We start from the raw sequence: 16,784 nt of genomic DNA, 5'->3' as shown, positions 1-16,784 counted from the left end.
CCCACTTTCCCCTTCTCCCCTACACTTGGGCTTCCTGTTTGTGTTTAGCTTTGCCTCCTAGCACAGCTGTTTCATGGTGTTACCCATTGTGTTAGAATTCCAAAAGTGCTGACAGGTGCAAAACATTTGGGGACCCCTGATGTAGGGACAGGTGGGAGGTTATATTAACTATGATCAGGCAAAGATTTTTACAGAAATAAAGGATTTTAGAGATACATTTAAAAAGGGGGGGAGTGGAAGGCATGAATTGTAACTAGGAATCCAAGTAAGTACAAATCATGCAGAGATTTAGGACAATGCACTAAAACAATCACATAGGGTGCTCCTGTGTGTATTTAAATTGTTAAGTGCCACCTATACATTTTGGGTTTTAAAGAGTTTGAGAACCCTGACTCAGCTCTTTAAAAACTGAAACATGCAGTTTGGTCCTTACTGTGAGGCTTACTGTGAGTGCCACTTCTTAGTAAAAGACTTGCAGCAACCAGTGTTTGGATTATAGAAGCTTCATGGATTTTTTATCAGCACATCAATTATCAGATGTGTTAAACTGTATATCTTCACTTACGCAAATAAGAATTCTTATATTGGCTCTTTGTTGATCATTTGCTCTGAATTTTTGATGTAGTTCGGCTCTTTAATGGTAAACAGTTACAGACTGTTGCTGATCACATGATGCTGATCATGTGAAAAGTCTCCATGCGTCTGTTACGTGTTACTGGTGGCTCTCAGTACTGAGATTCCCCTCACAGCAGGCTTATCAAATAGCATGGGGAATAGTTCTTTATGGCAGAATTGTGTACAAACAAGAGCTTCTATAGAATGTTAATATTATAATGAAAATACCTTTCCCAGATTACTCGCTTAGGATTATCTACACATTACAAAGTCCTAGTGATTGTTGGAGAACAGCACAAGGAAGTTGTATCACAGATGCTCACCAGCTCCATTCTATATACAGCCAAAGAACAGTATGCAGGAAGAAGAGCCTCTAGTCTCCCCGTTTCCACTGTTATTGCATCTGCAAATCACTCCATTGTTAAAACCATATCATTTACATGGCCATGCATAAGTTTCACAACAGCACTAACAGCAGCTCCACAAACAGTTTGAAGCGCCAAAAATTGCATGGAGGAGTTGCAAGCCACTTCTCCCTCCATGTTGTGGTCACAAATAGGAAGGAGCCAAAGTGCATCTGGGAAGTCCAAAACTCCCATCGTACATATGATGCAAAATCCTTTTGTCATTCCCTGATAAATATGAGGATGTGTTATGTGTACTGTACCCTATATATTCATCTGTGCATTACAAATTCCTCTTATTCATTGGGGAACAACACAAGGACTTTATATCAGACTAGAAGCCCATTGTACAAACAAATACAAAGGGCTCTAGAAAGCGGTTTGTGGGAATGGCACCCTCTGAGGAGGGCAAGTCTTCCTGCCTTTCCTCCCACCTCTTTGCAAAGCTGGGATCCAGCTTTGCAAACAGGGAGGGTTGCCTATGGAGATGGGGAGAACTCTCCCCATCTTCACAAGGGTGACATCCTGCTCGTCCGGGCCCCTGCAGAGTCACCTTCGGAGCCAGGTGTGATCCCATTTTTCGGCGGGCAGCAAGGTGCCTGTGAAGATGGGGAGAGTTCTCCCAATCTCCATAGGCACCCTCCTTTCAGTTTACAAACTGGATCCCAGCTTTGCAAAGAGAGGGAAACCAGCAGGGCAAAGCAGGGAGGAAAGGCAGGAGGAGGCCACAGGAAGCCCTCTTTGCAAAGCCATGATCTTGGCTTTGCAAAGGGGTGGGAGGTTGCCTATAAAAGGGGGGTGGGAGTTCTCCCAAATCCCCCCTCCCCAGTTTCCAAAGCTGGATCAAAGCTTTGCAAAGTGGGGTGAGCCACTAGGGTGCCTGTGAAGTTGGGGACAGACTAGCCAGAATCCCAGATGTGGAAAGGGAGGGAGGAAGAAGGGTTCCCCCCATCTCCATAGGTACCACCCTGCACTGTTTACAAAGTCAGGATCCTGGCATTACCGGGGGGTGGGGGGGTGGAGTGGAAGTCAGCAAGGTGCCTGTGAAGATGGAGAGAGTTCTCCCCATTTTCATAGGTACCTCTTTGCAAAGTCAGTGTGGGAGTTTCTGTGGAGATGGGGAGAACTTCCCCATCTTCACAGGCATCCTGCTGGTTCCCACTTTGCTGGCTCCCCCCATTCTGATGCCTCCTCCTTGCCCCCTTGGTTTGTCTCCCCAGCTTTTGAGGCACGTTAGCTACAGGCAGAGGTAGGATGGGCATGAGGGAAAGGAAAAAGGTGGCCACCTATCAGGTCTGAGGGAAAGTAACAGGCAAAGGCAGAAAGGAAAGAAAAAGCACCTTTCGGGTATGAGGCAAGTTTGTCTCTGTCACAGAGAGAAATATAGTAGGGAAGGAAGGCAGCCAATGGCAGTTTCAGTAGCCCAACATGCTTGAGGCAGTTCAGTTGTTGGAGCCTTTTTGCGCCTCACCTCCAAGCTGTATGTGCTGCAGCCATCCTGTGCCTCACCTGTGCCCGCAGCAATTGGTTGGGAGTAAACTGTTGGAGATTGGCTGGGGGGGTGTCAGTGCCACCCCAGCTTGGCTTACTCAATTATAACATAGAGAAGATATGCAATATGAGTTTTCTGTGCCCCTGCACTCCATCCATACAGGCTCTTTCCTACCCATAACCAAAGCAGGTAGAGGGAAGCAGTTTTAGCCTTTCTTCCCCTGTTGCTTTTGCATTTCCAAACTGCTCAGTGGAGCTGCTACTGGCTCCCCACATGCAATTATAAAAAAGGGACCAACCATGACGCCATCAGGCAGTTTGCAAATGTGAAAAGAGCAGAGTGGGGGAGGCTGAGGATGTTTCTCCCTACCTGCTTTAGTCGCAAGCAGAAATGAAGAAAAATATATAAAATTCCCACTGCAAGGTCGACAACTTGTTCCCCAATGAACACAATACCTTCGTAATGCTTAGTTAAGCCCTCAATTAGAGCTACAGATTAAACCCACAGGGTCTGTTAATCTAAATCCAATATAATATGATCGAAATTCAATATACAATCAATCCAATAAAAGGATGCTTCGTTATTAAAATTCTAGGGGGGAAAGATGTGTTGTCTTACCTTTTTCTTTTTACTATCAGAAGGATCGTTTTTCTCTTTGTGGTCACAGGAACTGTTTTCTGAAGTTATACCAGCAGGTCTCTTGTGGTGTGTGCTGTTATTTCCATGTCTTTTAACATCTTCGTGTTTTTTCAACAGACGAGATTTTCTCCAGTTTTTAAGCATTTGGCATATGACCAGGGGAAGAGGTGGTTTTTGTAGTTTGGCGCAGATAAATTTCATATGCTCAATCGTTTTCAGAATTTTCATAACATGAGCCATTTTCCCCAAATCCTTCCTGTCTGGCAACAGCAATTTTTCAAAAAGCGAATAGAACTGTCTATAATTGTATTCCAGTTCAGAAACATTACTTCCGAAATTTAGAGCTATAGTATATGGAACCAAGTCAATACACATGGAAATAGAGGATACCGATGTCTGCAGGTATGTTCTTGTCTCTAAAAGTTCTTCAAGCTCTCTTGTTAGAAGCTGGCGTGCATAAGAACAGTTTAAGCTTTCTGCATAGTCATAAACAACATTTAACTCATCCTGTAGGATAGAGATGGAAGACTCTGTAATTTCTAAAGGGTTATTCTTTTGACAACTAAAGGAAGCCATTTTCTGTTGGCAATATAGGAGTTCATTGACAAGTGAATAATCACACCACAATAAGCTCCGAAATCTTGGCTTATCTTCTTTTCTGGCTATTGCATTTTTAATGAAACACAATGTCTCGTGCACCATTGCCAGATCCATATAAACCTCAACGGCTTCTGGTTTTAATCGTACGGGCCTTAGGCTGCTGCTTTCCATGAAACTCAGCACATTTTCTTCTGTGATCAACACGTGATCGACATCCACTTCCTGTACAATCTGAAAGCACTTCTTCAGGATTTCCAGATATTCAGTGTATTTGCATAGGTGCTGCCGTAACTTTTCAAGATTTACAGACTCAGCTTCATCCAGTATTTCTCCAACACAAATCTCTGGATATGACACTAGATAATTTCTAATATCATAATTTGCCTCTCCCTGTACCTCTTCACAGTTGCAAGGTTTTTCTATTGATTTGTTCAGAATGTGTTCTTCAGAAGCACAATTCAAGTTTCTTTCAAATTTCTCCACTTTATCCTCATAAATTTCATAGAGTTTAGAAAGGGCAGCTTCATATATTTTGAGCGTTTGTCCTTCCCCATTTTTAAAATCTCCATTTGCAAATGCAGATCTTTCTCTCAAAATACAACTTACAGCAGCATTAAAATATATGTGTTCTAACCCTATGAATGATGCATTTATTTTCCCCTTTTCACAGGTTCTAATAAATTCTATCTTTGTAGAAATAATATCCATCATAATCCCAAGATGCTCCAGTTTTTCAGTACCTAAGGGAATGCCTGATTCACTTCTACACACATTTATTAAATCTACTATACTTTTTCTAGCATTTACTAAATCTTCTACTGTATCTCCATAGTTAGCTCCACAAATATATGGCTCTGAAAGGAAAAACGCAGACAAAAGATAATTACTTTTCACTGCTGATTTAATTTCCTTAATTTCTCTTCTTAATTTCAGTAAGCAATAGTAAGATTTGTTTTCCAATCTTGTGATCTCAAACTTGTCTACTAATTTTTGGTGATGGTTTTGCAACTCATTAAAAGCCTCATATTTTAGACTCTCCTGAAAAGCAGGATATATATTTGATTGTTGTTGATAACCAGACTGGCCCCCGAACAACTCAATAGACAATGAATTGTCAAACCAAAGCAAGCTACGGAAAGTTTGTTTGTTTTTTAAGTACTTCCTTTTATTTTCCAGAAATTCAATGGTTTCCATTATAATTTGTAACTCAACAAGTGACTCTATGGCACAAGGTTTTAATGTAGCCTGCATACTTTTTTCTGCATTTTCCCTTGTCACCAAGACATGTTCAAAAGAGCAGCCCTGCTTTTCTTCAAAAGCTCCAATGAACAAGGGAAGAATGTTTTTGCAAACAATCACTTGTTCTTCTAACACATTTAAGCATGATGTTTCATCTGCCTTCTGCAAAATCTCTGACATCTGCATTATAAAATCAAGAGCTACTTGACGTTTGGTGCCACTAGCGATGTTTTCGCAGTTGTTAGAATGTTCAATAGAAAGGCCGCTCTCCTTTTGATAGGTTTTGTTTGGCAAGACATTATCATAGGCGCAAGGTAAAATCACAGCTGTGGCAATAACTTCCTGCCTTGTATCCACTCTTAATGGTGAGTCATTTTTTCTTTTTTTCTTTCCAGTCATGGCCAAGATTTTTAAAGACTTCTTAACACTCCTCTGAGCTTTTTGTAAGTGAAACGTTGCGCCGTTTATGTTTCGAAACAGATGCTTGTTTTTGCCCAATAATGACCTGGTGTTAAGAGCGTGCAAAACATTCTTAATATGCTTTTCAGATTGTTCAAATGTTTCAAATTGTCCTTCAGATATCAGAAGAGCCATTTCAGATGAACATTGAGTATTCAGTGCTTTCTTTCTGTGACACAGTCTAGAATTTTTCTGGCCCCGTATATAATTTTCTTTTTTCTTTTTTTGTGACCACTTAACACCTGTTTTTTGTCCTGAACATTTAGTTACAAATTTCCTCTTTTTTGTTTTCACTTTGCGAGAACTATGACAGGGGTGTAATGTGTTAGCTACTGAAATTTGTAAGTCAGGCCTAACATCTATGTCCAACATTTTTGAGGCTTTTCCCCCCAGTTCTGTTTTTTCCTCACAGGAACAGTAATTTTTGTTTTCTTTCAGAAAAGTACTTCCTGAAATCTCTGTATCTGGACGAGATTTCATGAACCGACCCTCCCAATCCATACGCTGTTGTAAATACTGATATTCAGAGTCAGTGTCCTCACTAGACACTTCAAAATCACTACACAGCATCTGAGGTACTGAGGAATATTGCCTGTACTCCTCAGAAAAAAAATCAGTCTCACTATTAACTTCTACATCTGGGTTATTAACGTTCCTGAACTCCACTGCCAATTCCTGTTCAAATATTTCTGGCATGCTGTTGTTACCAGATAAACTATTGTTTATTGTGTTCTCAGACAGAGGACGTTTAATCTCTGTATCCTTCACATACTTCAAAGGCGCAGGAGTAGAGCTGGCTAACATAAAGGCAGTATCTTCTGTTGTCAGGCCAGTGCAGGTAGTAAGCAATGCTGGATTAGGTAGGTCACCCAATTCCTTTTTGCTCCGTTCTGTTTTCATCAACTGTGGTTCTGTTAATGAACACTTGACTTGAAAATTCAAGTTGAAATCAGAAGGTGAGTTTTCCAAATCCAAAATATGAGAAGTGTTTATCCAATCTTTTACATTATCCATGCATTCCTCATTTTTTTTAGATGTATTTTCTTCCTTTTCATCTGTGGAGATGCTTGTTCTTTCAGACAAAAGAGGTATTTGCCCAGGAGTCTTTTCAGGGATTTCATTCATGGTCAATCTTCCACTGTGTGCTACCTCTCTATCAGTGTTCTGAGAATCTAGAATTTCTCTATTAAGTTGATTTACATTAACTATGGTGTGTTCATTGTTCACCAAATACTTATTATTGCTACTTATAGGTGATCTATGCTGTCTTGAAACCAAGTCTTTCTGTGGTGTTTCTGACGTATATGGTTCTTCACTAATGGTATTACAGGAGTTGGCAAGCAAAAAAAGTTCCTCGAGGTCATGCCATGGTATGCTGGAAGTGGCTGACATCTTCATTTCTGTTTTGTATTCTAGTTCATTATCAAGCTGCACAATCCCATGAGAGATTGGCTCTCCATTTTTCTCCTCCAGGTTTATTTCCGTTTTTTTTAACCTGGGGTCTTTAATATATTTAGAAGTTACGATAGTGCTATAATGAACCGAAGTGTCATTTGGATTCTTACTTCTACCATCTCTGTTGCGAGCTACATCAGATGTACATTGAACATTCTGTGCATCTGCTTCTACTTGTGCTAAATCCCATCGCCCAGGTAATTTGTGTTTCATTTTACTATCCTGAGTTTCAGCTACAAAGCCATTCCAGTTGGATGCACTTTCAGAAACTTCTACAGACAGATTCTCACTTACTGCAAGGTTTTTGGGCGCATGGAAATGCTCATAGATAAGCTTGCTATTACCTATCCTTGTGACTATTGTACAGTTTTCCAGAAGAAGGCCTCGGCCCCTTCCTGCGAATACAAGAACACAAGTGAGGACAAAACTTGACTAAGTTACAACCTTATGACCACTCTATATTGAAATGTTCTAAGGTAAAACAAACCAGCACTGGTAATTCTCTTATAATATGTCACAATCAATGTTCATGAACATTGCCATTATTGAACAAATTAAACTTGGGGATGTGTCTGTATTAATAGAAGTAACATTTCAATAAATAATTGTTAAAAATACTGAGCATGCTCAACTGAATGTTTACAAGCAGCTTCACAGTGATGAAAACGGAAGGTCAATCCTAGGCCTATTATGCACTTGTAATCTGCCCCAAGGTGAGCATACCTTTCCTTCAGGGCTGTTTTCAAGTTGACACAGTTTTTAGCTACCCCTGCAGTCAGGGCGCAGATCTCAAAAGCCCCACTTTTCCAAAGAGCAGGGAAAGCTTGAATTTCCCTGCCTGCTCCAGAGGAAAGTGGAAAAGATTGTGCTGCCTTACACTCTTGATGGCTTTTTTCTCGCCTCCCCAGACGGAGTTCCACCCGTTGGAAAGTGACCAAACAGGCTTTTTTTTTTAAAAAAAAAAATGCCAGTGTTCTATCAATTCACCAAAATAGCATACAAATGAAGCAAAGAAAGAATGAGGCATTGATCATTAAACACACACGCATGCACGAGCACATTTACAATGACAACATCTTGCGGCCAGCACTGGCACCTCCAGCCGGAGCAACAGCAGCTCCTGGTCGCCCAGAGTCCTTCCTCTGTGCTGGCCTCTGCTTTCCCCAGTTGAAGACTGCCCCAAAGCGCTGGCCGTAGCCAAAAAGAGGCAACTCAAGCACCCTGGAGGGAGCCCTCAAGGTCAGCAGCGGGGGCAGTGATCTACTGCTTACTCGGAAGGCAACCACCCCAACAGACCCAGGGAAACCCCACTCCAAAACAAACAGCCCGAGGTAAGGTGGTAATTCATAATGAGCCCTAGTGACAGAATTGGCTTAATTTGTACAGTGGGGAGATTAAATGGGAAGAAAAAGTAGAGAAGCTGCAGATTTAAGAGCAGCGCAGCTGAAGGAAGGGGGCCAAGTGGAGTAGGAAGAATGCTGAGAAATAGGTAGCAGAGATGGGCAACTTAATGAAGAGGAAAATAAACACAGAAGTACACAAACCTTAAGGATGGAAAAATTGTGTACCGAGGGAGATAGTAAAAGTAGTACTGGGCAGGGCAGTGGCAGAAGGAAGGAAAGACAAGCAGAAGAATAAAAGCAGGTATTTGAGGAAACAATTCCTAGTAGAGACATAGGCCTGGGGACAGCTGCCATAAGAAACCTAGGGACTAAGGGGCTGCAAATGTGTCCACGAAGGAAATGGCAAAATAAATGGTTCTTGTAAGCTGAAAAATTGTATTTTTAAGGTGTTGCAGAGAAGAAATTTCAGCAGCTGCAGCTTCTTCTATCATCACAACATGATGATGAAAAATTTCACACCTAGGCAATTTCACACCTTTTATGCTATTCTTAAAGAGGCAGAAACCTTATGGGACACACAAGGCACTGGACAAGAACTGTGAAAACTAATTTTCACAAACCATCAAAATTTGCCCCAGGAAAAATGGAGGAAAAGTTCCCTCAGTACAACTCACAAACTGACACGGGCTTCTTTTCACATTACTTCTTTCCCTGATGCCCAGCTGCCTTCAGAGAATCATGACTGCTGAGGAGAACCCAAGCCTCAACCCCCTTTATCTCGTGGCTTCAGCAGGCCACCACAGTAGCCTCCTGCCTCTAGTTCTGGGGATGGTAGTGGTATGTGCAGCTTCCATTATTACACAAATGTTGAATGCACTAAACAAAGTAAAATGGCAAGCCAGAAGATTATCTTCCATCAATACTTTATCCAGTCCTAAGAACATCTGAGGGCCAAACTACCTGTTACAACTTTACACAAGCTACCAGTGGGGACTACTGCCACACTATACTGAGTCCCTGGTGGCAACTCTTGCATAAGAAGAAGAAGAGTTTGGATTTATCCCCCCTTTCTCTCCTGTAGGAGACTCAAAGAGGCTTACAAACTCCTTTTCCTTCTTCCCTCACAACAAACACCCTGTGAGGTAGGTGGGGCTGAGAGAGCTCTGAAAAGCTGTGACTAGCTCAATGTCACCCAGCTGGCGTATGTGGGAGTGCACAGGCTAATCTGAATTCCCCAGATAAGCCTCCACAGCTCAAGCGGCAGAGCGGAGAATCAAACTCGGTTCCTCCAGATTAGAGTACACCTGCTCTGCTCTATCTCTGCATGCGAACAAGTGACAACTACTAATGTAGTTACATTTTGCTCTCAGAAAGGGAAATTTCTCAAAGATGAGGGGGATAGTGCGCAGGAAGCTGAAAGGGAAAATCAAGAGAGTCAAAAATGTCCAAGGTGCTTGGAGGTTATTTAAAAACACAGTCTTAAAAGCTCAGCTGAATGTGTTCCAAGAGGTTGTGGAAAAGGCAGCCCAGTCCAAAGAAAGCCACCATGGTTAACAAGGAGTGTTGAGGTAATTATTAGGAAAAAGATGTCTTTAGAAAATGGAAGTCCAACTTAACTGATGAAGAATACCAGAGAGAACACAAATGGTGGCAAAAGAGAAGCCAGTTAGCCGGTAAGGGAGTGCAAAAGGATTATGAGGAACGATGGCTGCCAACATCAAGACTAGCAAACAAACAGCAGTTCTTCAAGGCTACCAAGCAGGAAGCCAGCTAGGGAAGCGGGTAGGTCCGCTAGGACGATGAAGGAACAAAAGGTGTGCTAAAAGGTGAGACAGGGAGATTGCAGAGAAGCTGAATGAATTTCTTTTGCATCTGTCTTCACCCAAGAGGAGGTGAGGGAGGGAAAATTCCTGGCACCTCGAACCAAGTTTAGGAGGTGAACTGGCGGAACTAGAGAAGCTAGTGGTAGACAAGGAAGAAGTTCTGGCAGCCATTGATAAACTAAATGCTACCAAATCCCCTGGCCCAGATTGCATTCATCCAAGAGTTCTTAAAGAGCTCAAGCATGAAATTGCTGATGTTCTCTACATTAATATGCACCATCCCTGAAATCAGGCTCCATCCCTGAAGACTGAAGATGGGCTAATGTCACACCACCTTTAAGAAAGGGCCGAAAATCTGAAATGGCGGTACGTCAGTTTGACATCTGTTCCTGGTAAATTAGTAGAATCTATCATTAAAGATAAACATTAAACATGTAGAAAAGCAAGACCTGCTGAGGAAGAGTCAGCATGGTTTTGCAGAGGCAAAAGTCCTGTTCCACAAACTTACTAGAGTTCTTGAGGGTGTAAACAGACATGTGATAAGGTGGTCCTGGCGGACATTGGTTCATTGGATTTCAAAGGCTTTTGACAAAGTTCCTCACCAGAGACTGTTGAGAAAACTCAGCAATGAAGGAATAAGAGTAAAGCCCTCCATGGATTGTCCGGTTGAGAACAGGAAACAAAGAGGGTGTAAATGGAAGTTCTACAATGGGAGAGATGTAGGGAGTGGTGTCCCCCCAAGGATCCGCTTTTGGGGCATCCAGTGTTTCTTAACTTATTCATAAATGACCTGGAAGTAGGGTGGGTAGTGTGGTGGCTAAGCTTGCAGATGATACCAAATTATGTAGGTGGAAAGAACCACAAGCGATCATGGCGATTCCAAGCCGACCTGATAAATTAGGTGAGGGCCAAGAAATGGCAATGTAGTTCAATGTAGCTTAAATGTAAAGTATTTTTACCGAAAACCAAACTTCACATTATCGCTTACAGGGGTCAGTGCCATCAGTCACAGACCAGGAAAGGGATTTGGGCCTTTAGTTGATAGTTCTACCAACTCAATGCATGGCAGCGAAAAAAGGCAAACTCTATGCTGGGGATAATTTTAGGAAAGGAATTCGAGAATAAAACTGCAAAGATTGTCATGCCCCTTATATAAAGTGGTTACCCACTGATACCAGGTTCAGTTCTGGTCGCCACATCTCAAAAAAGGATATCTAAGAGATAGAAAAAAAGTGCAGAGAAGGGCAACGAGCTGATTGAAGGATTGGAGAAATCTCCTTTATGAGGAGAGGCCGCAGCCGCTTGGGGACTCTTTAGCTTGAGAGAGACGCCTGAGGGGATATGATTGACATCTATAAAATTATGCATGGGATAGAAAATGTAGACAGAGAGAAATTTTTCTCTTTCTCACAATACCAGAACCAGGGGCATACATTGAGCAACAGTGCATTCCACGCAAAACACTCTTCACAACCCGTGATTGGGTGCTGAATATGCTGCCACAGGAGGTGGTGATGGCCACTAACCTGGATAGCTTTAAAAAGGGCTTGGACAGATTTATGGAGGAGAAGTCAATCTATGGCTACCAATCTTGATCCTCCTTGATCTCAGATTGCTAATGCCTTAGCAGACCAGGTGCTCAGGAGCAGCAGCAGCAGAAGGCCATTGCTTTCACATCCTGCATGTGAGCTCCCAAAGGCACCTGGTGGGCCACTGCTGCTCTCACAGTATACCAATATAAAAGTATACCAGACATCCTATCTTGGTGGGGACTGCAGCGTTGGGATGGAACAGCTCCCCAAAACAGCCTGGAAGCTCCCCTCTACATGCCACAGTTCAAACTCAAATTGGGTCCTTTTATGCAAGAGTTGCCACCAGGAAATTAAGCAGCAATGTAGGCTCCCAGTTCCTGCTAGCAACTAAGCTGCCCCTTTTGCTTTGTTCCATTCACCATGTTATGTGTAAATAGGGGCAGACTAACATTTACAAGCACAAACACAGGCTGAATGCTGTCATGTGCAGTTTGGACCACAAGAGAACAATATCATTAACAACATTAAGCAGCAATTGCAGGAACAATTTGTGTGTTTTCTTTGACCGACATATAAAATGTTCAGGACTGGGGTTCTGTTAATGTATCTTACAGTCTAGGCAGCATTCTAACATATCAGAGCAAGAAATGCCCATTAATAAAGGTAGCTTACCAGAGAACTTTTTAGGTCTACTCTTCAAAGAAACTACAGGGTAATCGGCTTTCACTCTCTGATTAATACAGCTTACTTTTACTACTGCATGCGGAAGACACTGCCTAGGCTTATCCACAGGTTTTGAAAGTTCACTGTATTCATAAAAATATACCTGTAAATATGAAATATATGTAAGGGATATGAGTGGCATGATCTACTAAATAAACACTTCCCATATTTAGGCAAAACTGAGTTTGAAGACATCCACTACTGTATCCTTTCATTCATAAAATTGTATATAATCACATTCCATTTGTTATTACCTTCAAGTTTTTAGTATGTTAGGTTGAGTTTTCAGTTGTTAAACAGTGATTTTCATATTTGATTGTAAGCAGCCTTGAATTTTAAAAACTGAGGTACAGAATGCTTAAATAAATGGATAATGATAATAGTTAACAACAATAAACTAACTCAGAAAGGGTCATCTGGCCCCCCCTATGACATTAGTAAGTCAACCTCAATATCAGTCTTCCCCACCAGCATCATTTCTGTTTCGCTTGTCTTTTCTTCCTGACCACTTTAGTAAAGCATTCAGGACAGATGTACATCTCAGTCCTGTTGGGTTTTTAACTCATAGGATCTTAAATTCCTTCTTTCAACCCCTCCCTCAATGTGCAAGTCCCATGTTTGTTGTAGCTGGACATAGTAAGATTTGAACATTGATTTCAACAAACTAAAGCTAGAACTGGTGGTTTTACTGGCCCAAAAGTTCCCCATTAAGGAATTTTGTCAGGGGAAGCATTACCCAAAATGGTAGGGTCTGTTTCTCTTTTGGTTGGGGAGATAGTGAGAGGCAGACCTTGCTTTGCACCTCTTTTTTATATTGTAAGTTACGATGCAAGGAAGAGTTCTGGAGAACTAGAAAAGCTTGTGCCCTGTTTTGTGATATTGTGGCTTATGTTCTTCCTTTTGCATATAGTCTGCTGCAACCCAAGATGTAGCTCACTTTATTTATTCCCCACTTTTCTCCCCAAAGGGGAGTCAAAGCAGCTTAGATTGTTGTCCTCTCCTTCACTTTATCCTCACAACTCTATGAGGGGGACTGGGTTATAGAGAACATGACTGGACCAACATCACTCGGTGAGCTTCCATGGCACGGTAGTAATTCAAACCTGGTTCTCTAGATCCTAGTCCAGCACTGGATCTAGAGATTGGTGGGATTCAAATAATGGTGGGATTCAAATAATGGTGGGATTCAAATAATGTAACAACCGGTTCCGGTGGTGGGATTCAAATAATTTAACAGCTGGTTGTTTACAAGCACCATTTAAACAACCGGTTCTGCAAAAGTGGTGTGAACCTGTTGAATTCCACCACTGACTCTAACCACTATACCACACTGATGCTGTGAAAAAAACAACTACCGTAGCTAAAATCATTGCCATCTATTAACACAAAATTCACAGGAGCTAGTACTCTGCTGTGACCAAACTGGCTAAGCACCAACAGACTCAGCGTTCTGAACAATGAGACATTTGGTGGCTGCTTCCTCTGCATCAGTGTCATCAAAGCCTACCAAACATTTCTGGTAGGCCAAATTCAGATTAATTCTAGTTTTCAAAATCCATCACAATTAAACAATAATTTAAAAAAAACCACTGGTTTTAATAGTATAAGTGACAAGGAAAATAAAATGTATGACATTGTACTAGATCTTTTTAAAAAAGCAGTAGCAATAAAAGGTAACTTACCAAAGAACCAATGGCCTGGTCCTCTATTGAATCCTTGAGTGAAGTATGAATTCTGGATACATGACAATCATAGTTTGGAGTTGGATCCAAAGGAACTTTCTTTTTGCCCTTTGGAGGGTTAATTTTTTTCACTTTCCCCAAGAGAACCTAATCCATTTGAAGCAAAAGAAAGCAGAGTCATTATAAGACTCTACATCAAAAACTCAGCAAGGAACTCCAATAAGTAATTTACAGAATTAAAATCAAGTCCCTGGATCAGGGGTAGGGAACCTGCGACTCTCCAGATGTTCAGGAACTACAATTCCCATCAGCCCCAGCCAGCATGGCCAGTTGGCCATGCTGACAGGGGCTGATGGGAACTGTAGTTCCTGAACATCTGGAGAGCCGCAGGTTCCCTACCCCTGCCCTGGATGAACATCCTTCCCCATTAGCTAACCACAGAAAACAAAGTGGTTTCTACCAGTTAACTTCAGCCCCTCACTATTCACAGTTATAGAACTGACATTTTATACAGAGACTGATTTCATGAGAAGTGGGTGACTTAATCCACACACAGATCTTTTCAACACTCTAGACTTATTCCTGATTTTTTCAGCCATTTATCCACAAGCATTGGAATAAGTTTGAGTACAGTTCTTTTGAAAATTTGCCCTCCCAGTGCATTTTTACACTTGTGGAGTTAGTTAATTTTCTTCCACACAAGGCTTAAACAATGAGGATTGTCAAGAGAGGGTGCTGTCATCATTGGTGTCATTATTAGTGGCTTCAAAGCATTCTCTCTTTTAAAAAAAAGCCCTACAACAAGATTGATTACTGATGTGGCCCTGAAATGATGGTTACGCAGGTTCTCAAAATTCCTAGCTTTCATTTTTTAAAAAAAGATAAGTTTCTACCCTCCTCCCTCATGGAGGTAGAAGGGGAAAGGCATATCTCCGCAAAGGAGGATTACCGGTACTTGTTTTTAAAAAAATGAAAGCTGGGGATTCAGACAACCTGCTTAAACTATCATTACAATGTTACATCGATATATTGATCTTTTAGGGCCATTAAAAATGAAACCACTCATTTTCAGGGCAGAGAAAAAGAGAGGGAGTGGCTTAACAATGATGGCAGTGCAATAATTGAAAGTTGGCTGGAGGTGGATGAGACAAAGAAAACTGATAGAAGCATTATGCATGAGGAAAAAGCCAACACAACATCAGCTTTCAGAAAAAGACAGAGTAAAAGTGATTTTTTAAAAATGGGGAATAAAGGGTGGGGGGAGCAAAAATTAATGGCACAAAATGCATGCAGAAATTGAGGGATAAACTACAGCAATACATGGCCACACCAATGGAAACATCCATGCAGAAATGCCCATAATTATGTTCTATTAACCATCCAGTAAGTAGTCTGCCTGTACTTTGTGCCTACACCGTCCTACCAAAACAGACTATAGTAAAGGTCATGATATGATATCACCCCATAGGTCAGCAATGACACGCTGTGTGCTGGTCTAAACTCCTCAGAAAAGCATAGGCTAAAAAGGTTCTTAAGACAGATGTAAATCACGTCAATATGTATGTAAGCTTTCGTGAATCTTAACCAGCATCTGAGTACAGTGATCAATGCAACAGTCACCTCCAGGCAGGACTATTGTAACTTGCTCTATGCGGGCCTTCCCTTGCGGCTGATCCGGAAATTGAAGCTGGTCCAGAATGCAGCGGCCCATCTTCTCACGGGTGGTTCAGTTAGAGATCATATTACCCCCATGTTGTGCGTCTGCACTGGCTCCCAGTGGAGTTCTGGATTATCTTCAAGGTGTTGGTATTGACCTTTAAGGCCCTTTATGGCCTGGGCCCTCATACCTGTGAGACCGCCTTACCCCATATGTCCCGAGTCGCTCTCTCCGTTCGGCAGAGGCAAATTTACTGGTGGTCCCTTGTCCCTCTATGATGCAGCTAGCCTCTACCCGGGCCAGGGCTTTTACAGCCCTGGCCCCTGCCTGGTGGAACACTCTTCCTCCAGCTGTTAGGGCCCTGCGGAACCTTGGGGAGTTCCGCAGGGCCTGTAAAACTGAGCTGTTCCACCGGGCTTTTGGGGAGGCTAACCGCTGAGTCCGCCCCTCTCTGCTGCCCTATGTATCATCGGATCATCTGAAAATCTGCCAGTCCCCTCCTGGGGTTTTACCGGACTTCATCCACCTAATTTATTAATTATGGAAAGGTTATTGCTGCTACTGTTTTTATTGTATTTATTGTTTTAATTGGGATTATTCGATTGTTTTAGTTGCAATGTATTGTGTTTGGTTGTCTGTAAACCGTCCTGAGCCCTTCAGGGGTAGGGCAGTCTAATAAATTGAATTAATAATAATAATAACAACAACAACAACAACAATGATGATGCTCAATAATGTAGAGTCCAATGACAATCTGTCTCTCATACTATTTTAAGCATGCTCTTTAATATATGACCATTGAATGAGACTGTCTGGAGCTTTGGGGTTGGGTGTCACCAATATGCATATGACATCCACATTTCATTATCCAAACCTCAAGACACATTCATCTTGGTTCTGCACTGGTGCTTTGGAGCTGTGGTCAGATGGCTAAGGCAGAACAAACAGAAGCGGAATCCAGCGAGACAGAGATAATGCTAGTCAGGAAGGCTGAAATTCTAGAGGGACTGAAGGCATTTGTCCAAGATGAAGCTACGTTCGCTTTTTCCGACTAGGTTCCTACTTCAGAATGGACCCTACCTTGTTGTCTGAAAAACAGCTTGGCATGGTGGCCAGGACCA

General features: G+C 42.0%; 1 protein-coding gene across 1 annotated transcript in view; it reads right to left on the bottom strand.

The window, feature by feature from the left end:
* Positions 1-16,784, bottom strand: part of TEX15 (testis expressed 15, meiosis and synapsis associated) — a 40,014-nt gene that overhangs the window by 8,071 nt on the left and 15,159 nt on the right. The window contains exons 5-7 of the mRNA XM_048504411.1: positions 14,007-14,153; positions 12,274-12,427; positions 3,130-7,298 (exon numbers count right to left, since the gene is read on the bottom strand). Of these exons, the coding sequence (XP_048360368.1) occupies positions 3,130-7,298; positions 12,274-12,427; positions 14,007-14,153 (4,470 nt within the window). The remainder of the gene's footprint in view (positions 1-3,129; positions 7,299-12,273; positions 12,428-14,006; positions 14,154-16,784) is intronic.

Source organism: Sphaerodactylus townsendi, linkage group LG07 (genome assembly GCF_021028975.2).
Source record: "Sphaerodactylus townsendi isolate TG3544 linkage group LG07, MPM_Stown_v2.3, whole genome shotgun sequence".
Classification (NCBI taxonomy): domain Eukaryota; kingdom Metazoa; phylum Chordata; class Lepidosauria; order Squamata; family Sphaerodactylidae; genus Sphaerodactylus; species Sphaerodactylus townsendi.
Note: the sequence above shows the minus strand (reverse complement) of the source record. Positions and strands in the feature narration are given on the sequence as shown.